This window comes from Ixodes scapularis, unplaced genomic scaffold (assembly GCF_016920785.2).
Source record: "Ixodes scapularis isolate PalLabHiFi unplaced genomic scaffold, ASM1692078v2 PGA_scaffold6__148_contigs__length_123643588, whole genome shotgun sequence".
Classification (NCBI taxonomy): domain Eukaryota; kingdom Metazoa; phylum Arthropoda; class Arachnida; order Ixodida; family Ixodidae; genus Ixodes; species Ixodes scapularis.
In genome coordinates this window covers 64,749,209-64,771,938 of record NW_024609881.1, presented here as the reverse complement: position 1 = coordinate 64,771,938, position 22,730 = coordinate 64,749,209, and the positions used below count along the sequence as shown (strand labels likewise).

The window sequence follows — 22,730 nt, the reverse complement described above, 5'->3', positions numbered from 1 at the left end:
GCACCACTACACCCGATCTTGCCACGAGTGTCAACGACAGAAGACGCCACCGACGAGACCGGCAGGACTTCAGCCTATTCTGCCGCCATTCCCCGTTTCAGCAAGTCGGTATGGATTTACTCGGACCTTTCCCACCGTCGACGCAAGGAATCCGATGGATCATCGTCGCAACCTATTATCTCTCGTGGTACGGCGAGACAAAAGCCTTTCCATCAGGAACGGCTGTTGAAGTAGCGAAGTTTTTCATCGAGTCTATCGTCCTCCGGCACGGCGCTCCCGAAGTTCTGACCTCAGACCGTGGATCATCATTCATGGCCCAGCTGACGCAAGAAGTCCTTCGTCTCAGCCACACCAGCCATCGTCGCACCACGGCGTACCACCCGCCGACCAACCGGCTAACGGAGAGACTCAACAAGACCATAGCCGACATGATCTCCATGTACGTCGACGTGGAGCACAAGACATGGGACGAGGTATTGCCGTAAGTCACATTTGCCTACAACACGGCCGTGCAAGAGACCACCGGTGTGACACCCTTTCAACTGGTGCATTGGCGCAAGGTAACGACAATGCTGGACGCTATGTTACCCCACGAACCGGCTGTCGACGCAAGCGACGACGCCCAGGTGGTTGCCCAAAGGGCAGAAGAAGTCCGTCAGCTCGCCAGACTCCAGATTAAGGCTCAACAACGTGTCGACACTGGCCGCTGCAACCTTCGTCGTCTGGACGTCCACTTCCAGCCCGGAGACAGGGTGTGGGTGTGGACACCGATTCGCCACCGCGGTCTCAGCGAGAACCTCCTGAAACGTTAGTTTAGACCCTACAAAGTGCTTCGTCGAGTTGGGGATCTGAGCTACGAGGTGATGCCCGACGGAACACGGACTTCGTCACGCCGCCCTCCACCGACCGGAAGTCGTCCACGTCGTGCGACTGAAGCTGTACTACGCTCGATAGGACTGTGGACCTTATGTGTTCCGAATGACTCTTTAGTTTACTGTTCTTTTTATTTGCTTTGTTTTGTTTTTGGGTTTTATCGGGACGATGCACTTTTTAAGGGGGGGAGTAATGCCGAGCACGCAGCTCGCCAAGTAGTAGATAGCGCGCGCGTGGCCTAACGGTTATCGCGCTTGCCTTCCACGCAGAAGGCCGGGGTTCGATTCCTGGACGCGGCTACACATTTTTTTTTTACACTGTAATCTGATGTTCTGGTGAATTCGATAACCGCCTTGCTGGTTCGAGGTTAGAATGTTCTACGCGCCAAATCTTCTACGCCGAACGATCCAGAAACCCACGAGGGTACATAAGGGATTCCGCAAGGCGAACGGAGTCAGTTTTCGCCCCAGCGTTCGACTCTGCTGCAACGCCGACTGCGACTCCCGCGACGGTCTGTTATTATCTTTTGTACCCTTTTATTTTTGGCACAAGTTCGCCATATTAAACATTTTGTTCTTCCTGTTTATTTCTTGTTTTTTTTTTTTTTTTTTGGTCACCACCCGTGACAATATTTGCCTTCCTCGGAACCTATTCACCGGGCCCAGTCTGATGTTTCGATTGACTTTTTTTTTTTTATTTCTTTCGTATAATGGTGGACACAGGCCTCGTCCCTAGTTACAAATCGACTCAAATTTCTGACGTTCAACTCGAATGCGTCTTTGCTCCGTACTGATCAAGTACGGCACCGATCTTGCAGAAAGACTTTAATGCGAAAGCATTTACGGTTTCATGGCGAGAGCCAACGTCATCAGCTTTCAAACCACGCCAAAAGGCTCTTAAAACATTCTTGAAGTCAAGCCAGCTCCCATTTGCCGGTTCGCCATGCACGTGTTACACCGCTTCTATCCCATTGGCTGGCTCGCGTCGACCAGGCTCTCAATCGCCGGACACGCAGCGCCATGGGGTGACCGATCGTTGAAACTGACGTAGCGCGTCAGTTTCAACGACCGGCCGCCTCATAGCGCTGCTTATCCGTCAGCGCCAGGTCAGCGCCAGTCAGCGCGCCAACCCGCGTAGAGTAAGAATGATATACATGCTTTCGCATTCACAACTCATAAGAAGTTTTAGGTGTACCTCGATCCTTTTTAATCATAATTGATTTCGTAAAATATGAACAACTCGTTCAGAAGTGATGCCCACTGCTTCCTCAGTTTCGCTCACTTTTATGCGGCGGTCTTCGAAAACCAAGTCATGATTTTATCCTGAAGTTATGGTGTGGTAGCCGTTTTTGGAAGTCCTGATCGTGGTTCATCAATTGTGTCCGTACGACCACGCTTGATTTCGGAAACGCAAAACCTCGCAGTGGAAAACGAAGGCGGTGACTTCCCAAGAACAAAATTCAAACATGGCATGATTTAATTTCCGTCACAATTTTTCTCTCCAAATAAAAAAAAAAAAATTACGACCGCTCGAGTTGTGGTTTCATCCATCGTTGAAAATGTTCATGGATGCTCGGCTAGAATGGTTGTTAAAGCCAGACGTTTTCAGATATCAAACTGACATTTGTGGTCATTTTATACAAAATGGTGCCCAACACAGCGCCACAAAAATATTTTGGTAAAAAAAAACATTCCTAACGCTGATTCCGGAAACTTTTCAATCTAACCTCGTATTTATAAAGCAAAAAAAAAACAACAACAACAAGAAAACATTTTGTATATCTCTCTCCTGCTCTTTACCGTGGCATGTCCGAAAAAAAACAACAACAAGAACATTACGAGCTGCGCTCTAATTTCGCATTACACAAAAGAGTAAACTTTCTTTCCATTATAGTCTAAACTAGCAATTTTATTTTCACCTTGTAAAAAAATTAGTTCGTGTAGATATTTGTAAATTACGAACACACAAAATTACCACGGCGATTACTCCGAACTATATTAAAAGGGCTACGCCGCAATCCCTACTCCTTAAAGGTCAAGGTAAAGTTCAATCACGAAATGCCTTCCGTTCTCTCACAATCACGACTTTGACATTCGCCATCTGCCAAAACTTCTCAAGCGCAATTACTCACTGCGACAAAAACGATAAATAATATGATATTCGAACTCCAGGCTCAAGCTAGCGGATCTATATACCCTTACAGATATGAGCACAATACTGCGCGTCTAGCCCCTTACAATAAAAGGCAAAAGAAGCCTTATTACTTCTGAAACAGCCCTCGTACATAGAAGACACGAACTATCTCCATGCCAATCATCGACGTTCATCAACAAAATTTAAAGCATAGCAGTATTTTTAAAGTAAGAGTTTGCCAAATGGAGCGTACGGTCGCTGGGAGCCCGTCCAGCTGGCGACCACCGTGGTTTGACACGAAGATCGCTGAAGCGCCGCGACTGATGGCTTCCTCCGCGTCTTCCGCTGTCAAGGTTAAGAAAGCTAGGTCGGTACACTCACATTTGCGAATACAATCGATGCATATAAATGTAGACGAAAGCTAGAACAGCAGCAGAAGCTTCACTAGACAAGTGACTTGGTAAGACTTCCCGAAACGTTTGTTCGGTAAAGCTTCTTCTTGTAACGTTAAAAAAGATCTATATATTTATAGTTATATTTACGAACACATTGCTGGATTTCATTACTGAAGTACCACAGTTTTTGTATTCCAAAATTTGGTGTTTGCGTGTCAATTTTTAGAGCCCTCTACGCCCAGAGAAAATTAACGTAAAACCTTGGATTTTCTTTTGGCCAGAGCCCGGCATGCTTTTCGCTGAGTGGGTAAACAAATGCCAGGCTTCATTCCGGGTTGCTGGGAAGGTAATGGACCTTTTTACCGCTTGTTCGGTACCTTTAACATTATGCGGTGTACAGGACAAAAATCACATAAAAGCGGAATAAATGTCCTTCCGCACATACTGAAGCTTCGGAGATGAACCCTATTAGGCCCAAGCAGCGATGGGCAGTATTTAAATACAAGCATTTGAAATACATATTTCAAATACTTTGTGTATTTTGCATTTGTATTTTATTACGAATTGGGTCATGCATTTGACGTGTGTATTTAAATACTAAAATGTGGGTATTTCAAATACAAGTGTAATGAAATACAATTTTGTGGGGGAAAATATTTCCCTCAAATTTATTGTCACGACTTATTTTGCTCATCCTAAAACGTGTTCAAAGCTGCTCTTTCTTCATCTCAATGCCAACGGCAACAACAAACCAAGAAACTCTTCATCTTTTCATACAACAGTCGTGCGGCAGTTTGCGTAGAGCGGCTATTTTCCCTTGACAGCCTTATTCTGTGCCGCAACGCGCGTCGTCCTAGCGACACGTTGTTCGAAAAGCTTCTGCTGCTGAAGTCGTACTAGTCCAAACTTCACAGATTAGCACGCACCAAAATTACACTGTACTGAGAAAGGCTCCTCTTTAATGTTGCACTTGCCTCTATTACGTTAAATAAATGTTATTACCAAAGTTACAATTCTTGTTTTTATGCATGTGGTTGTAGGATATAGTCTCAATCCTTTATTCGGCCATGGTTGTTTTTTTTCTTTTTCTCCTCCGGCTTTAATTTAAAGGCACTGTCCAGAGCAGGAAGAAAACTACGTTCTGCACCGAATGCAGCGTCCCTCAATCAAGCACAAGCGTTTAGTGACTTTGTGATTACGGTGCTAGTCCAGGGTAAGAATAGTGACGAAATCGACGTTCACACGCAGACTGGCTAAATAAGTGCCTGTGACAACTTATGATGCTTTCCGGCCCGATTTCCATCCTTATTTTTGCCTGGAAGATTCTAAATGCGCGGGTCGTCCAGATTTTCGTAATTCGTGCGAGTTGAAACAATAAAATATTCTCTAGCTAGGGCTGTGCGTCTTGGTCGTCTCGGATCTTTGTTGGTCTATACCAAAATGTGATCGACAAAAAAAGCTACTTGAAGCTCTGTATTTTTTTCATCTATTACGTCCAAGCTGATTACAGTTTTTTGTGATTATATTTTATTACGTTACTAGAACCTCGCACACTAACTCCCGTGTGAGATGCAAAATTAAAATGAGATACATAGAAACCCGTTGCAGGTGCCCTCAAGTTGCTGACGCAGATTTTGAGGAATGTATTTCCAAAAGTATTTGGAGGAAACCAAATAGATTTGGTTGTATTTGTATCTTATACTTAAATGCTTTTTTGGAAATGTACTTAAATTTCTAATTAAATACATTTTTGACGAAGTATTTTGTATTTGTATTTCGATACATATTTGCATGTATTTTGCCCATCCCTGGGCCCAAGCTTTTGCGTCTAGTCATGCTCGGCGTTTTTCTGGCAGGCAGCCTGTGTAGCCATATTTGTATTTAGAGAGCCAATGGGTACACAATGTGCATTTCCTGTCGTCTGGCGATTCTAGCTTGCGTCGTACTTAAGTGGGAAAATGCCCTCACTCCTAAATGGTGTTTTCTTCGTTTAGTGTCCAAGAGGTGCACCTACATCAAGTTAACCACAACGGTGAAATATCCATTAAAATACCATCTCTTTTAAAAATACGGAGTGAGTCTCGTGTTGCTTTTTTGTTTCTGACATCGAAATATTAATAATAGCAATTCTCAGCTTGAATATTTTCTCGCTATGTGACAAACGTCTTAGGTCGGTACGTTTAACCCAGGCGTGCATTACATCAAGTTATCCAGTAATGAAATTCATGCGAATGCCGGTCAGTCCGTAACCTGCTTTAGAATATCTCCGCAGATGGAGCAGATCTCCATTCGCTATTTAATGCCTCCAAACCTTATAATAAGGATTAATAAAAAAATGTGAATGTAGAATATTGTATAGATTCTAGAGAATTAATCATTTTGAGCGCTCGAATAATTACGTAATTTAAATATTGAGAAGGCACGAATGTTCCTGCCTACAACACAACCGAAGAATGCAACCGCGTTTCAAATTAACTCGAGGTGTGTAAGGATACTATGCAAGTTCGCACCATTAGTGATTACTTTGAGCACCAAAGGTAGACTGGTGATACTCTTTAACCAGGTGATGTCATCCCAAGACTGCGAGGGGTCGATGTGGGCGTCTCTCACGGACACCATCGCTTTCGCGTTGGCAGATTTGGTTTCCGGGCTTGCTTCGAGGTTCCCGAATCTGAGTTGAAAACGCGCTGTAGAAACTTTCCGCGTTCGTCGACGGCGTTTTCATTACGAGATCCAGAGTAACCGCTCATTGACACTGGAAGCGGATCCGCGTTCGCAAAGTTGCGGACGCCGGTTGTATAAAGGTTCAGTACAATATCACGCACACTTCATGTCATTGAGTGGGCGTGCAATTGTACTGGATCCTTATACAACCGCGTTGGCGACCGCTTTGCGAACGCGGATCCGCTTCCAGTGTGCATGAGCGGTAAGAGCTGACTTTTCAAACGACGAACGGTCTTCAGGCCGAATTCGTCAACATCAATATTATAAAAAATAAGATAACAGCCATTGTCATTTTGTTTTGTCTCGTGCTCCAGAACAAGCACTCAAATAACGCATCGAAATTAAACTCAATGACTAAAGTTGAAACTAATGCAATATGCTTCTCTTTTTGAATAATACTTTAAAAATTCATCAACACGACTCATCCGGTTATTTGAGCAAATCTGCCTTCTTACCGGTGGTGATAGTTTAGACTGAAGAGAAGGGTAAAATATGCATGAGTCTCTGAACAAACGAACAGGGCCATGAAACTGCAATGATAATACCAAATCGCAATTCAAGTAGCCACGAACTATTAGAAAACAAAAACGACATGAACGGTCTGTTTTTTTTTTACAAGTTTGGTAATGAGGGTCAATACAGTATAAATTCAGGGTCCTTTTGTACATAAATGTGTGAAAGGCCGAGCTATAGACAAGTCGACTTAACGCCAAACATTTAACACACGTCCACTGATCAAAATACAAAAAAAAAACATCATTATCATAGACAATCGTGGCCGACTGTAGCTCCTTGTTGTTTTCTTTGTTTTTTTTAAATTACTTTGACAACACCGTAATATTACGGCTGCCACGAAATCCTCGTTCCATACAGACAAGATTTTGATCTTGAGTATTAGCCGTTGCAACCTCCGCCTCTGTGGACCATGCCCGAAGTCAGCTCACTCAGACACATCAGCAAGGGGAGGGCAGGGGGGGGGGGGGGGGGGGGGGAGTGGCAACCTCTTACGCAGAAGCTCATCACCTACATAAGAAAACCACGTCGTGATTCAGCAAATAACAAGTTTTCGGGACGACGGAAGTCATCACCAGAGCAAGTTCATGGGACGGCAAAGTAGAATATAATTTTTCTAGCACGGAAGACCAACAAAACTGTTCACAAACAAGCAGCACGTGTCTGAGAACTGGGCACAATCCCTGACTGGCTTTTGGAGCGATGAAGGTGCTGTCATTATTTCGTAAACAGTATGCTAGCATATACGGTCCAGCACTCTGTTTCTAAACCCGTACATATTGACCTCACACCGACCTCATGTCGTCTGTGTCCTAGTCTTGTTCCTGGAAGGCGTCCCTGATAGGTGTGTTTACCGAGTCCAAAAACGCGGTCCCTCGATTTCCGGCTGATGACGTCGCAGAACTGTCATGCTTTCACCGGCCGCGATCCTGGCGGTGTCACAGCGGCGGTGGTATACGTGGCCCACACCTGTTCTGCTGCGGGCTGATCTCCAGCTTGACAGTCCACGGAAGGTTATTAAGCCTGGGTTTGGGACACCACGACGACAGCGACACTCTCGTTTGCTAGTGCTTTTTTGCCAGGACATCTACGCCGAGCAGCCAGGACCGCGACATCCGATCCGACAGCGTGACACTCCGGCGTCAGTGACGCCATGTTTTGCCACTTTACGACCACTTTCGGTTCATGGGCGGAATAGGACTCTGAACACAACAGCCGGCAACGCGTTCCAGATACTATGTATTTGTAGTTGTAGCGCACCGCAGCTCGGTACACCTGGACCAGGAGCTCGCGCTTCAGAAACCAGTGACCTCGGTCTCAATGGAGACTTTTAGAATAGTCCTCACGGTTCTTGGTCCTCTTAGAATCTTATGGTATCGCACTGGTTGTGCGCGAACGTTTTGAGTATCCAGAGTGCAGCACATCAAGCTGGTTGCGGGACCGCTGGGGCGTCCTATTCTAACACTCCCTAATTTTTAACCTGGCCAAATTGCATGAGGGAGGACATATAGCCACCAAATACGATGCTTTTCCGAGCGAAACGTTAGCCGACTTGGTGCTTGTTACCAGTTTTCTGAAGTTTTATCTAACATCGCACGAAGTTAAGTTCCTTCCTCCGAAAATATTGAGGCAGTCTATGACAGAGCTTTCTAATACTTTATCTAAAACTAAGAAAGTTGCATTTTTAACTGTTATTATAACCGAATGCGCTTGCCCTGTACTACGCACCAAACTGGCGGCGCCCAAAAAAAGATTGGGGAATCGAAGCCGATATGTTAAGCACAGTTTATTGACTAGCTGGAGGTGGGCATTGTATACTGCCATGTAACCACCTCTGCATGATGTATGTTAAAGATTGCAGTTTATTTCAAAATACGGGCCCGCTTTTATCACGACATCCTACATTGTAGCGCCAAGTATAACCTATGCTAAGATAAGGGATTAGAGTCGCTCAGTTCCCTCCGACTTGGGTAGCGTATACACACCTAATGCCCCCTTTATGACTCCCTTGTAAAGGAATATTCCTTACGCCCTGACAGTAAAGCTCTTTTTAATACCTAGGATTTTCCAATCGGCTGGAAGTGACTTTAAACCCATTAATAACTTTAAGCTCCCCTTGGATGCATTCTGTGAAATGTGTCCAATTTGTTTCAGTCGCCAGCATTAACTATTGCCGATGAACATGGCCTTGCCTTCTTTCCTAATTTTCAGGACTCTACCGCGAATATTCAAATCGTCTTGCTGTTTTTCACGTCACATTATTTATTAATTATTCAATGGAACTTGGTGATTGTTCAAGGAATAGAGAAGTATGTGATTCTATGCGACTCATTATTTACATGGTAATGAATGATACCAATGAGTAACAGTGTAATTGTGTACTGTGTGTACTTTAGAGAGTGGGAAGTCAATCAGCCGCAATAGGCGCCTGGTTTCTTCGCTGGAGGTGAGAAATTTGCCCACTGCAGCACAACTGATACCCTGGTACGAGAATCAATCATATTGAAGAAGGCAGAGGTACGGATATATCTCAGAATCCTTGGGTTCCGCAGCGCAAGCCTTCGCTCTACCGATGAGTAAAAAATTAACACAAATAATTAATAAAGTTCCCCAGGTTCGACGCACCTGATTCCGTCATGCATATTGAAACGCCGCTTTACTGTGGCGATTTTCTTTCAAAGCACGGGAGAATCCACGGTGACCACGAGTGCCCGGTAGCCAGATCGTTCGGCGCGTCTCACCAGGCTCCTCGTGGGGTCTCGGTCAACGGCGAACTGTACTTGGAACCAGAGGAGGCCGTCTGGCACTTCCCTCTTCACAACCTCCATAGAAGTGCTGCTGTAGGTGCTCAGTACCATTAGAGCCTTCTCTGCCTGAGCTCCTGTAATGTCAGAAAATATCGACGTTCCTTCTACTCGGGTTCACTTTAAAAAAAACATAGTGAAAAAAAAAAGATTTTTTGTTTTATTTATATTTTCTTGTACATTTCTCTACTACAAATTTTTTCGCAATATTTACATTGTTATGCGTAATTAAGTAGTGGTAGCCCTAGTCTATCTCTCTCCCCCCCCCCCCCCCCCCCCCCTCTGTCTCCCGGTGCTCACAAAACTAAGCACCGTTTCTCAGATCTCTTTGGATCGAGAGGTGATTGACGTGCGAAATGTTGGTTGTAAAATTGTCTCTCTGGGCCGTAATAGCATTGTGATCTACAATGTTTTTATGTTTGAGAAACAAGCCATCTAGACTAAGTCATTAGTGTTTTCAAAAAATTATCCCAAGATTCCCGTTCCCCTTCATTTTGAAATGATACCGAACAGGGCTGCCGGCGTCCTGCGGAGTGATCAACTCTGCTAAAACACTCCGTTGGGTAACTCACCCTTGAAACCGGGACCGCTCACCTCCACCGAGGCCAAACCAAATACGATAACAGCGCCGCCCTTTAGCAACTGGTCACAGTATGAAAGTTCATTTATATTGCTACTGCGAAATGGCTTTGCGAGATGGCGCAACCGGCCCTTGCGCGGTTGTACCAGAACTGTTGCGTGCAGACGTGGACTTCCCGGAGTGGCCGCTGCAAGAGAAATAGCGTGGTTGCGATCGCCAATTGTTTGGTTATGGAGTACGTATCGAAGTTCGTGATAAAATGTAAAGCGCGCAAGAAACAAGGACGAAAAAGAGTCGGAGTCGTGTACTGCATTCCGCTGTCTTGTGGTAAGGCCTATGTGGGCCAGACTGGACGTTGTATTAATGATGGACTGAGGGAGAACTGCAACTCTCTCCGTAACACTCCCTCTGGCCTTTTAGCAATCCACCGCAGATGGTGTGAATGTGCTGCTGTTTTTAAAAACAGTAATATTTTAGGACGATTTAAGGAGCAGAGAGAAAGGAAGGTTTTATAGGCTTTTATTATCAAACCTTTGGTGATGGCTGCATATGTCACCCGTCACTTGCTTTGACAGATTCGGAGGAAGCATTCTTTTCCGCGGCAGTACCATGCGCACGTTAAAGAGGGGGAGGGTAGCAAAAGGGGTTCCTTCGTTTTGTAGATTAGAACCGGTAAAAGGGGCGGTAGAGGGGGGAGGATTGAATGACGCATGTGCAGTCGGCGAAAAGGAACTATCTTCGTGTTTTCCCAAATATAATTAAAAGTTCATTTGCGAGTAAGCGCTTGTCTGTCTTACGTGTCCTCTCTTTTTCGTCCTTGTTTATTGCGCGCTTTATATTTTCTCATGAACCATGCTACCAACTAGCCCAACTTTCAACCCTACTGCGGATCGAAGCCACTGTTTTCAACCAGGCTTTATGGCAGTTTCCCAACTGAGTTGTACTAGAAACGATGGGAGTGAGCAACGAGAGCAGCTCGTCCAGCTCATTTGTGTTAATGTGCGCCAGTCATGCTGAGTTCACCGCGGTGTTTAGACGAAGATCTCGTCAACCGATGTAGTTTGCAGCAAGCGATCGTTATAAGTACATGCCTACGGAAGCGCTGTTGGCACTGTGCAAGTGCGTGGGTTCGTAGCGTGAGTACTGGGACAAACCTAAGCCTAGCGTCCCACTTTAACTACATGGTGTCTCCCCGAAAAGCAGCCACCCAAGCAGCTCCAGAAAGTGAATTTCGATCGGCCGACGGTTGGCCAGTGTCTGGACAGCTTGGCCACTTTAAGTGCTTGGCCACCGGAGACATAAACAAGGCCGGCAAGAGTCCAGCCACAAGCTAGCTGTATTTAGCTTGTCCGCCGGAGACATAAACACTGCCGGCAAGCGCCTGGCCAGAAGTGCTGATTTTCAGCTTGGCCGCCAGAGACATAAACACGGCCGGCAAGTGTTTGGCCAGCAGTGCTGATTTTCACCTTGGCCGCCAGAGACGTAAACACGGCCGGCAAGTGTTTGGCCAGCAGTGTTGATTTTCAGCTTGGCCACCGGGAACATAAACACGGCCGGCAAGTGTTTGGCCAGATGTGCTGATTTTTAGCATGGCCGCCGGAGACATAAACACGGCCGACAAGTGTTTGGCCAGTAGTGCTGATTTTCAGCTCTGCCGGCGGAAACATAAACACTGCTGGCGAGTGTTTGGCCAGCAGTGCTGATTTTCAGCTTGGCCGCCAGAGACGTAAACACGGCCGGCAAGTGTTTGGCCAGAAGTGCTGATTTTCAGCTTGGCCGCCATGGACATAAACATGGCCGGCAAGTGTTCGGCCAGAAGTGCTGGTTTTCAACTTGGCCGCCGGGGACATAAACATGGCCAGCCAGTGTTCGGCCAAAAGTGCTGATTTTCAGTTTTGCCGCAGGGACACCCATTATATAAACTTTCATCGCGTTGACGAAACTTTGGCATAACGACGGGCAGCGAGAAAAGCATCATGAGCGAGTGGTTGGCAGGATATTAGTGCGCGTGCATCGCGCGAACACTGTTAGCGCAAGCAAACGATCACCGTTTTATTCAGTTTTTTTCGTTAGTCTTGAAAGGCTAGCACTGTCGTATGATATGTTCATTTAGAACATTACCAGAAGTGGGAAAATATTGAGCCCGTCGTTGTTCTATGAACATAAAATACGAAAACAGCGCCCACGTCATCTTCGCGCTAACAATACCGCTCTGTCGCTGCGCGGCCCCCTGTCGCTGCGAGGCCCTCTTAGCGCGAATATCACATCCGCGATTTTTCGGTTGATGCTCCACATATTTACTTCCCAACTGCAATCGAAGAAAAAAAAGTTGTAGTCGGGTGCATCGGGCGCACGTGCTCCCCTTTCCTGGAAGACTCACCCTCCGTTACCCAGCCAGTGTACTTGTACACCGACCATACGCCCCCTTAAAAACCTATAGATGTATCAATGCACTCAGCCTAGTAAACCGCCACGCTAGCCACGCACCCCGATCAGCTTGTGCTTGAATTGGATAAGATTGGATATTTCAGGCTTTGTGTTTTGTAATAGCCTAAACAAGACGTCTCTCATATATTGATTAAACTTAAGCTAGTCTCAGTAATGTTTTATATAGGTGCTAGGATACTGATTTCCTGAGCCAACGAAAGCTAACAGCTTCGGTTAAAACCGCAACGGAAACGTTCAAAGTCGAACCACATGTAAAAGAAAAAGAAAATGAACATCTCGACCTAGATGTGCAGAACGCTGGTTTTGTTGTTAACAACGTGGTAGTTGGCGGGTGGTGGGAAACGCCCTGACGCTATTGACGCTATCGTGGTGATCGACGCCAGTGATGCTCGGCCGTACTACACAGTAAAAGTGTTTACACCTTTAAAGGTGTAAAAGGGGTGTTGTAGCAACTTACACCCTCGGCTACACCCTTTTAACACCCTAAAAACTAGGAATACAACCTCATAATTTTATCGAAAAGGGTGCTGTTTCGTGTTACACCCTACATTTAGTGAAGAATGTGAGAAGGGTGTAGAAGAGGGTGCTAATTAAATAATGTGAAATGGTTTTGGAAAGCTTATATATGGCTCTGTCCATAATGTACAGGTAAGATTTCTGCTGGAAAAGCAACAGTTGTTAGCAGTCTAGATTTTTATAATGTCAGTTGTAATTCATGCAAATAGCTGATAATAAAGTGCCTCTTTTGCATACATTTTTTATGCTTGCAAACACAATTTTATATATGAGTTCATATTTCATTTTTTTACAAGTCACTCCATGCTCAGAAATTGGAAAGTAGGGTGAAATGCTCTATACTAGCATTTTTTTTAATATTTATTGATGGAAGTTTACAGTAAAAAAACAGTTAGTCTCGAGTTTGTACCTGGCAACATGAAATCAAAATATAACGAAAATGTTTGACAAATATTAATGACATGCTGCTAGAACCTGTCACATGACCATGTCAACCTGAGTAAAATATTCATTTGAGAATATGGTGACATGCACAAAAACTCACACACATAAAGAGGCAAATCCCATAATAAACCAGTCCGAGACATCCCATACAAAAATGGCCAATGGTCGTCTATGGAAAATTCAATGGCAGGCTGTCACCCCCTGTAGCTTTGCATGGTGGGCATTAGAAATTTATAGATACAGCTACAGCCAGCTATAGGAAGTATTCACTGGCGGCCATAGATGTGTGCACGACTGCTAAGCGCGTGCTGATGACGAGCTTCCACAGTTCTTTTGTCACGTGCATTCCGCACCCTCAAGATTGTCGGTCTTAGCAGCCTATTAATGTTGGCTCGTTCTGAGCATGCGCTCTAAACAGCACCCACAAATATGGCGCCCAGTGAATGCTCCTTATAGAAAAGTTTAGGGCCCTGTGTCTAAAGACTCAGGGCTATGTTTCAATAACAACAATAATAATAATAATAATAATAATATTCAATAAGTTAGTGTTTTAAGAGTGTCCAGGGAGATCCAATTGTTCTTCTTGCGGGCGCAGTGCAATAGAACGCAGAAACAGACGCTTGCACGCTCGCAGTCGCACTCATACACGCGCGCGCGCACGTACACACGCATGCACACGCGCAATCCCACGCCCGCGAATAGACGCACACGAACGCACAACCAGAGACGCACACACGCATGCACGCGGACGCATCCACACGTGCGCGCACAAACAAGCACGCGCATGCATGCACACACACGCAAACAATTACGACGAAGGAAACGTTGCTTAAGTTAGTTTCGGTTTCGGTTTACACAAAAAAGAATCAACGTTTAAATAAAACCTAAGATTTACTCACTTTTTGTAATGTTTTACATTATTATTTTAAGGAAATTCTCATTATTACTAATAGAATAATAATTTGCTTAGTATCGTTCTAAAAAAAAATTAACAATAAAGAAAAAAGAAAAGAGACTCTTGAAGACTGCACAAGACCATCGCAATTGCAATCAGCTTCCGTTGGGCTCGGTCAACGTTACTAAAACACTCAGTTGGGAAACTCCCATAGACACAGCTTTGAAAAAGTGGCCCCAATCTGTCTCCGAGCGCCGAGCTAATGACGAACACAACGCCACCATTTCTCCCGTAGCGGTCACTCGAAGAACTGCACGCGACTTCTATTTAGGCTTTAAGAACAGATACAGCGGTAGAGGTTACAGGGGCGCCACCCCGGTCTCCCCGGCGGACGCGCCGCGACCAACTACTGACGTTAAAATGCACCTAGGTCAGGACGTGCTACCTGAAAGGCCCGCTGAGGCATAGTTGTATGAAAACAATATTAATTGTTCCGCAAAACCTTGCGAACTAAAGATGATAAAAACATCACGCGCCCATCATTTGGTACTAAACTCCAATAAATTTCATACAAAAAGAGTCTTTTCCGTTTGTTTTTACGCAAAAACAGGCTTTCAAAAAGTTTAAGGTGACCAAGTACAGACAAATGATAAAGAGTGGCGCTGTTGTCGCATTTAGCTCGGTCTCGGTGGACACCAGCGGCTCTGTTTTCGATGGCGAGTAACTGAGTGTTTTAGTAATGTTGGGCTCTGTCAACGTTACTAAAACACTCAGTTGGGAAACTCGCCGTCAAAACCTGGGCCGCTGGCGTCCACCGAGACCGAGCTAAAAGCGACAACAGCGCCACTCTTTATCATTTGTCTGTACTGTGGTCATTTTGAGCTTTTTGAAAGCCTGTTTTTGCGTAAAAACAAACGAAAAGGACTCTGTTTGTATAAAATTTATTGGAGTTTAGTACAAAAAGGTTTTGTACTAAACCTTTTTGCGGTTTAGGGTTTTGCGGCACAATTAATATTGTTTTTATACAACCATGCCTCAGCGGGCCTTTCAGGTAGCGCATCCCGCCCTAGGTGCATTTTAACTTCGGTAGTTAAACGCGGCGTGTCCGCCGGGGAGACGGGGGTAGCACCCCTGTAACCTCTACCGCTGTATCTGTTCTTAGAGCCAAAATAGAAGTCACGTGCAGTTCCTCGAGTGTCCGCTGCCGGAGAAATGGTGGCGTTGTGTTCGTCAATAGCTCGGTGCTCGAAGACAGATTGGGGCCACTTTTTCAAAGCTGTCTCTATGAGAGTTTCCCAACTGAGTGTTTCAGTAACGTTGGGCTCGGTTGAATGGTCGTTGAAGTTCCAGAGGCTTCGGACATCTTTATTTTTTTACTTTTTTGCCGTTTTAGTGGATATTTTAGATACCTTCCCTACGAATACCGTGTTCAAGAATAGCAATCGATGACTGAGAGCTTGGAGACGCTGCTTCTTGCCAACGCCCGTAAGTTCAGAACCGCCCATCCACGACTCGTGCGAACGCCGGAAAGCAACTTTCTTTTGTTTCTGCGAAGTGGACTGCTGCTTCAAACTTTGTCGTGTACCGTGTGCTTGCTAAGCTATGCTTGATTCTAACTATGCTTCTGCCCTGTGTCATTTCGTTATTTGAAAAGAGCGTATCTTCTTCAAAACCTGTGGCCCGCTCCGCAGTGTGAGAACGATTGCCGTGCGGCGGAACCGTGGGCATGTTCTGGGCGCCGTCGTGCGGCGCTCGTCCGACGACGCTTGTGCGGAGCGTTCAAGTGCCGTCTGACGGCAGTTCAAGCATTCAGTCGCCGTCCCAAAGTGTTAATCAGGTCATGCTAGTTCTGACGTCTTGTGCTAACAGCCGCTCGCCACCGATTTGTTTCATAAAGCGGGAGCGAGAAAAACGTTACAAGAGCGAGCATGCAGCATGATTTTTTGCATAAGCTAATGCCTGTGCCGTAGAGACGCGTGGTCTCTTCGTCATATTTCCGAGGGTAAAAGCGCTAAAGACAACGGACAAACAACGCCCTGTGTTGTTTGTTTCTTTTACTTGTCCGTTATTTTTAGAGCTTTTACCCTGGGAAATTAGGTCTCTTCTCGTTTACCGAACCGGCACACTTTTTTAAGTTTACGATTGTGTGATGCAAAAAATAAAAGGAGTTTAGGTGTCACGTTTTTTAGTAGTGGCGAAAGCCCTTACAAAAATCAGAGCAGCTAGAAAAAGCAAAAACATGAAAAAAGGCGGAAAAAATTAACTAATGTCAAACCTGAATATTTGATGGAGTTCAAACACTACCACCGTACCAACTCGCCCGGTTATTCTTTCTGTCAAACAATAATAGCCAATAGTAATAAACAAATAAATGCCAACTATTAATTGGTTACAAAGTCGTAATTGGTGCAGTGCAGCCGTACGCTACTCTACTCTTTTGATGATATCAGGTAATGTGTAAATGTATAGGGCAGTTCATAGCAACCATTTATGCCCGACCCATTATATTGAGTTTTTTTCTTTATATAAAAGTTATATGAAAAAAGTGCACTTCCTAAATTAAGCCGCACCACTGAATGTACAACAGCGTGTAACGTTTATGTATGTTCTCAGCAAACGAAAAGGATGAATTTAAACAAGGCCAATGATTTTGTTTCCTCTCTGTTATAGCTTCTTTCACGTACACGCAAAATGTGGGTGTTTACGTCTAAAAGAGTGGAATTGACATTTCCTGCAAAGCTGGAAGGCCTGACTCAGTTTGGCTAGCAGCTTGAAACCTATGGGAACCTGGGGAACTCAACCACAGGACGTGGAGAGTGACACCAACCACAAGAGTGAGGGTGACATCCGCCTTGCACTTCCTGAACGATGGCACCACGAGCAAGGTGGAGCTGCCCTAAAGTGAATGCAATAGCAGGTGTGTCGTTCCAGTGAACCCCTATACAGATGATACCAAGCAGAGAATTATTAATAAATGTGTTAATAAAAACATGGAATGTGAATCGCACGGACAAGAAGGAGGAGATCAACGCAGCGCTGTGTTGTGTTCATATAATCTGTTCCCGTATTCTTCATGATTTATTTTCAATAATTGGCTACTAACTAGTCCAATGATCACCACTAGTCAATAAAAGTATGCTGCTATTTATTAGTATGCATTAACACCGTGCTTGTAGTTGAATCCTACAGTCACTTATTAATAAACAAAAACAATGGTGCAAGCTAGCTAAACAGGCTAAACACATAATTTATTAAAGACGGGTTCTCTGAAGGATGACACAAACGCAGAGAAGTATCAAAAGTATTAATGGGCAAAAAATGAATTGGCGACCCAAAAAAGAAAACGTAGGGGAAGACATGAAATCAGTCTTTACAATTTCTCTTCTGCTTGCCACCAGTTTACAAAGGGAATTTCTTTTTGTTCCATACAGCGTTTTACTGTTCACAACCCCTGACATACCCAAGGACAGTAAACATAAAACAAGCAACCTACTAACATTTGGGTAAATGTGATTGAACAAACATCAGGAAATGCCTTGAGCTTTCAACCTAGGAAATAAAAAATATGCACAACATTAAGATTTAAAAAAAACAGACGGACGCATCACAACTGTTTTTAACAAAAATATAGGCCAAGAAACTTCTTCCACTCGATGGCAAAACACAGGGAAGGCACTAATAGATTTCTAGGTTTCATCATTGTTAGTGATTCTTTCAGTATACACTTGTGGTCACTCTCTTTAGTCAGAATTATATCGTCATCATCATTCATTAAAAATTCAATAACCTCAAATGTACACAGGAAGGCTTCTGTCAGCAGAAAGAAAACCAGCCGCTGTAGAAGTTAAACGTGAGAGCAAAGCAAAAAATCACTCATTGCGAAAATAAACCAGTGATGCGTCGGATTTTTCCGTGGCTTTTTTTTTCATCTCCAAACCTGTCAGCTCATTTCTAACAATAAATGTGACAAGATACATAAGCCTAGCAACGTATCATAATACATCGCAAAAGTATTTCACTACTGAAACACAAATAGATTTCGGGAAATGCATTTCGGTACAGAAATAGAGATACTCCCAAGTGCCCCTAAGATTATATCGCAATACTTGCATGTTGTGATGTTGCCCCGATTGTAATTCCTTATTCGTTTTACATTGCTGCAGACGCCGGTTACTTGTTCCAACGTAAGCACTGTATGCCTGTGTGGAGGCTGGTGCTCATGGCCTTAACTGCAGCGAATAATAGCAGTTGACAAGAGCAAACATGTTTTGGCCTTCTACATTAAAAAATGTTTTGCTTTGTCCTTTTACCTAACGCAGGACGAGAACACCCCACCGGCACCATGTGTCCTCTACAACAAGGAAGAGCTGGACGACGCAGACTTTCTTCACCTTGATGAGGATCGTGAGCGCTCGTTCTCCGTTTTTAATGCAGAAGAGGGGCTGTGCATGTTGTTGGCAGCATATTGGCTTTTCAGCATTGAGTACGAATGCAAGGCCTCCAACACACTGGTTGCTCTGGAGAGGATTTTCCTTGGCTTGAGCGACACCAATCCAAGGACAGTCCTAATTAAATTTTTGAACAAAGTTTGCCGAAAGGTATGTGGTTGAAGAGTTGTTTTGTGAGCCGTTTTAAAAGTGTATAATCCACTTTTCTCGCCAGTATTATCAGGTTAATTTTTATTTCGCATCCAGAACGAACGATAGAAGGTTTTATGGAGGCATGTTTTCTTTTTGTTACTTTAAATGTTGGGCACTTTCTGTGATAACTAATGCTGACCTCCTGTACACGAGATGCTGAGAATTTAGCTGTACGAGTTCCTTATCCATAGTCGTCTTCCAGAAGTTTATAATTTTCTTTGTACGTGAGCAAGAGTATAGCGCCTTTTACTGAGATGTTTGCTTTTTTGCCGTAGAGTGCAAGTTCATTCTGTAATATTTTTCACTACATGTTTGCAGATAGCATTCTTTATTTCATGGAATGGGCATACATTGTATTTTCCATTTCTCAAGGTTCAATAAATGTTCAATTTAACACATTCTAATGGATGTCATAATGAGCTTCACGTAATGAAATACTGATGTGGTTCAGTCAAGGGCTAAACCACCCCCCTCTACCCTGCTTCCAATTAGCAAACAGATGGGCGTAGGAGACAAGTGATAAGCGAAGCGTGTTGCCTGCAATCCTCTGAGACAAACAAAACGTGTCACTTGATCTCCAAACAGGAAAGCTTTATATACTTCGTTTGTGGCAGACCATGATGTTCACAATGGTTCAGCCGTGCAGTGCGATGCTTAGGGCCACTGCTTGTTCACTTAGAGTTCGAGAAAGGGGGGTGCCATAGCACTTCCCAATTGCCCACGGGGTTATGATGTGGCTTGCAAGGAGCTCTTTTGTATTACTTCTTCATGAAGTGAGTTGTGTTTAGTGTGACTCATTATTTCTTTCTCACGTGCCTCGTATGCGGTGATGTGGCAATTCCTTTAAGTGAAAAAAGTGTAAATGTGTTCAGTAAACATGATAAGCTGTAAATCATATAATAATAATATAAGAATACGCAATAACATATATGATTTTCGTACAATTTACAAGTTCTGATATGTGTATTGGACACATTCCAATGAAATGTTCACTGGGGTCTATACTTCATTTCACCCTTCGTCCGAGTGCGGCGGACGCTACCAGCCAATCCAGCGTCGAGAGAGCGTCATGTGACCTTGTACTCCACATAACCAAAACGTCGCATGATACCCTCCCGGTGCCAGATTGGCAGGGGTGGCCCAGCATCAACTGGGCCACCCCAGCAGGTGCCCAGTTCATGCCAACCACCTTTTCCCAAAGGTGTTAGCAAGCACCCTTTGTGAAAGTTGCCTCCCTGAACGCCATAAGGGTGTTAGCCGAGGGACAAACTGATTTACACCCTTAAGTGTATAAAAACCTTTACTGTGTACTCAAGGCTTCTCTTTCTCATTAGTGCCAGTAAGCTTGTGTAAAGTGGAAAATATTGTAACTGAACAGTAGAGAGTTTTAGTAGATCGCTCCCATGACTCCGAAAACGATACCCGATACTCCGCCACCACCTCCCTTGCGCATGCATGGTATCGTTATCGGGGCTATCGGAGGTATCGGAACGATCTACTGAAACTCTCTATTGTTGCACTGTCCCTTCACCTAAAGTTACTTCGTTTTATTTTTTATTTTACTGCTGCAGTACCGGGTGATCTTAATGGTGGGACAACATACCATCCCTGAACCCACGGCAAGTGGAATGGTGGTCGCAACCAGCGTCGTAAGACTTAGTACTCAAAAAGCCCAATAAATATTGAGCAGCCTTGTAGCAGCTTCGCGTGTCATTACTATGTAAGAGTTTCTGGGGTTGAGTTCTCAAACTTGACCCCCCGAAACTCTTGACAGCCTTCTGAGGAACACCCACATTTTCTGGCAGTTTGTGATAAAGTATGTATTAAGTGTATAACTACAGCCACTTTCGGCCAGTGACTGGCCGGAAGTCAATGGCCAGTGGATGGCCGAAAGTGACTGCCCAAAGGTGAATGGCAAGTCACTGGCCTAAAGTGAATGGCTAGTCACTGGCCAAATGTGAATGGCCAGTCACTGGCCAAAGGTGAATGGCCAGTCTCTGGCCTAAAGTGAATGGCCAGCCACTGGACAAAGGTGACTGGTCAGTCACTGGTCTAAAGTGAATGGCCAGTCACTGGCCTAAAGTGAATGGCCAGCGACTGCCATAAAGTGAATGGCAAGTCACCAGACGAGGACGAAAACACTTCTATTGCCGAGCACTTTGGCCAATCTTGGGCCATTGAAAATCTGGTTGGCCATAGTACACTTGCCAGCGATGGCCCATTCACAACGTGCTGCTTGGGCAGGCTCTTCAAATCGAACCCAAATGCGGTTTCTTAACCTATCGCACTACGCTTATGTGCAGCGTTACCTACAGGTGGTGCATTTTTTTTTTTTTTTTGTTGCCGGCAGTTAACGACGCGGAGGAAAAATAAACGAAGATTTTATCTTTGTTTATTTTTCTTCCGATAAGTTCGCTCTTTGCAAATTTTATAGAAAAAATGCACCCGCTGTGGACAACGCGGCAGAAAATCGCAGCGCGATAGGTTAACAAACTTATTTTCGCAATGTATTTAAAGAGCCTGGCTGCTAATTGAAACGCACTGCATGTTGGATAACCTGGCTTGATCTGTTCCTTTGCGCGTATTGATGCCGAATAAAGATATTGGTTTCGTAAAAGCGGCAACGCTGCTTTGTGAACTGTGCGACCGTTGCGGTTGCAACCAAGGTTTTAATCCCGAAAGGTTACCTGCACAGGTAAGAATTTCGAGCACTTTGGTTGGGGGCAATGGGGCGCTTGGCTCGCTTTAAGTTTGTCCAGGTTCGTTCCCGTCAGTTTGCTTCGAAAAGAAATTAGCTCAATGTTTTGCAATGCACCTGGCCTGCCAATACGAATATTTTCAGGTCTCGTTTTAGTTGTGCGCCATGACGCTCGCCTACCTTTGCTCGCGGATGCCATGCGAAGAAAATAAAAAATAAAACACCTGGAACACGATATATTCATTTTGTTAACTTTTCATTCTTTTATTTAGTACTCTCGGTCACTTTTACTGCACTTCGACAGACCCTGACAGTCGCTTGTACTGGACTGTGGCTTGTGCATGACGGATCGCTGGAACGCCGCTTTCATGATCGCGTCTTGCAAGCGTTGCAGACGTTTTAAGACAGGGGCGGAATGCGGAGAGCACGTTCGTCTGCTTCGTTTGCAGGGGTTGTGGTGACGTCAGAAAAACACCGAGCTGTGATCGGCTTTGATTGAAGGATAGTGAATAGGCCTCGAAGCCAGTTGTATTGAGGTCAGGGTGTAAGATAGACAGGTGGGGAAACAGCCCATAAAATCCTACCGCAGCGCCATGACCGGATTGTGTACTCGTCTGCTTGCGGGTACGTCCAATTTGCGACAGGTGGCGCTGCGGCGAGAGGAATAAAATTGGAATCGGATTTGCGTGGAACTCTATGGGAGAGTGCGCAAAATAAACCGAGAGTGCGACAGTCTTTCATTAAAAATTTACGAGAAACCATCTCCGTCAGTTTAGCCGGTCGCCACCGGTCGCCCACTTGGAGTGAGAGTACGCGATGCTTCACATAGATGACACCACAGGATAAGAGAAAATCGAGGGGGACACAATCTGGTCGCTCATTTAGCTCTCGTTTCTCCACCTGTCTATCTTACATCCTGATTGAGGTCTACCCACAATCCTTCAATTAGAGCCTATCAGAGCTCAGCGTTCTGACGTAACCACAGCCCCTGGAAAGGAGGCAGACGAACTTGCGCTCTCTATAGCAGACGGACGAAGGCAAAAACGGACGCCGACACGCAGCTTCCA

At 44.8% G+C, this 22,730-nt stretch overlaps 1 protein-coding gene across 1 annotated transcript in view; it reads right to left on the bottom strand.

Annotated features, from left to right (window-relative positions):
• Window positions 1-6,020, bottom strand: part of LOC120841388 (hydroxyacid oxidase 1-like) — a gene marked incomplete at its 3' end in the record, with an annotated part of 30,180 nt that extends 24,160 nt beyond the window's left edge. The window contains exons 1-2 of the mRNA XM_042294792.1: window positions 5,912-6,020; window positions 3,260-3,351 (exon numbers count right to left, since the gene is read on the bottom strand). Of these exons, the coding sequence (XP_042150726.1) occupies window positions 3,260-3,351; window positions 5,912-6,020 (201 nt within the window). The remainder of the gene's footprint in view (window positions 1-3,259; window positions 3,352-5,911) is intronic.
• Between the last annotated feature and the right edge of the window lie 16,710 nt (window positions 6,021-22,730).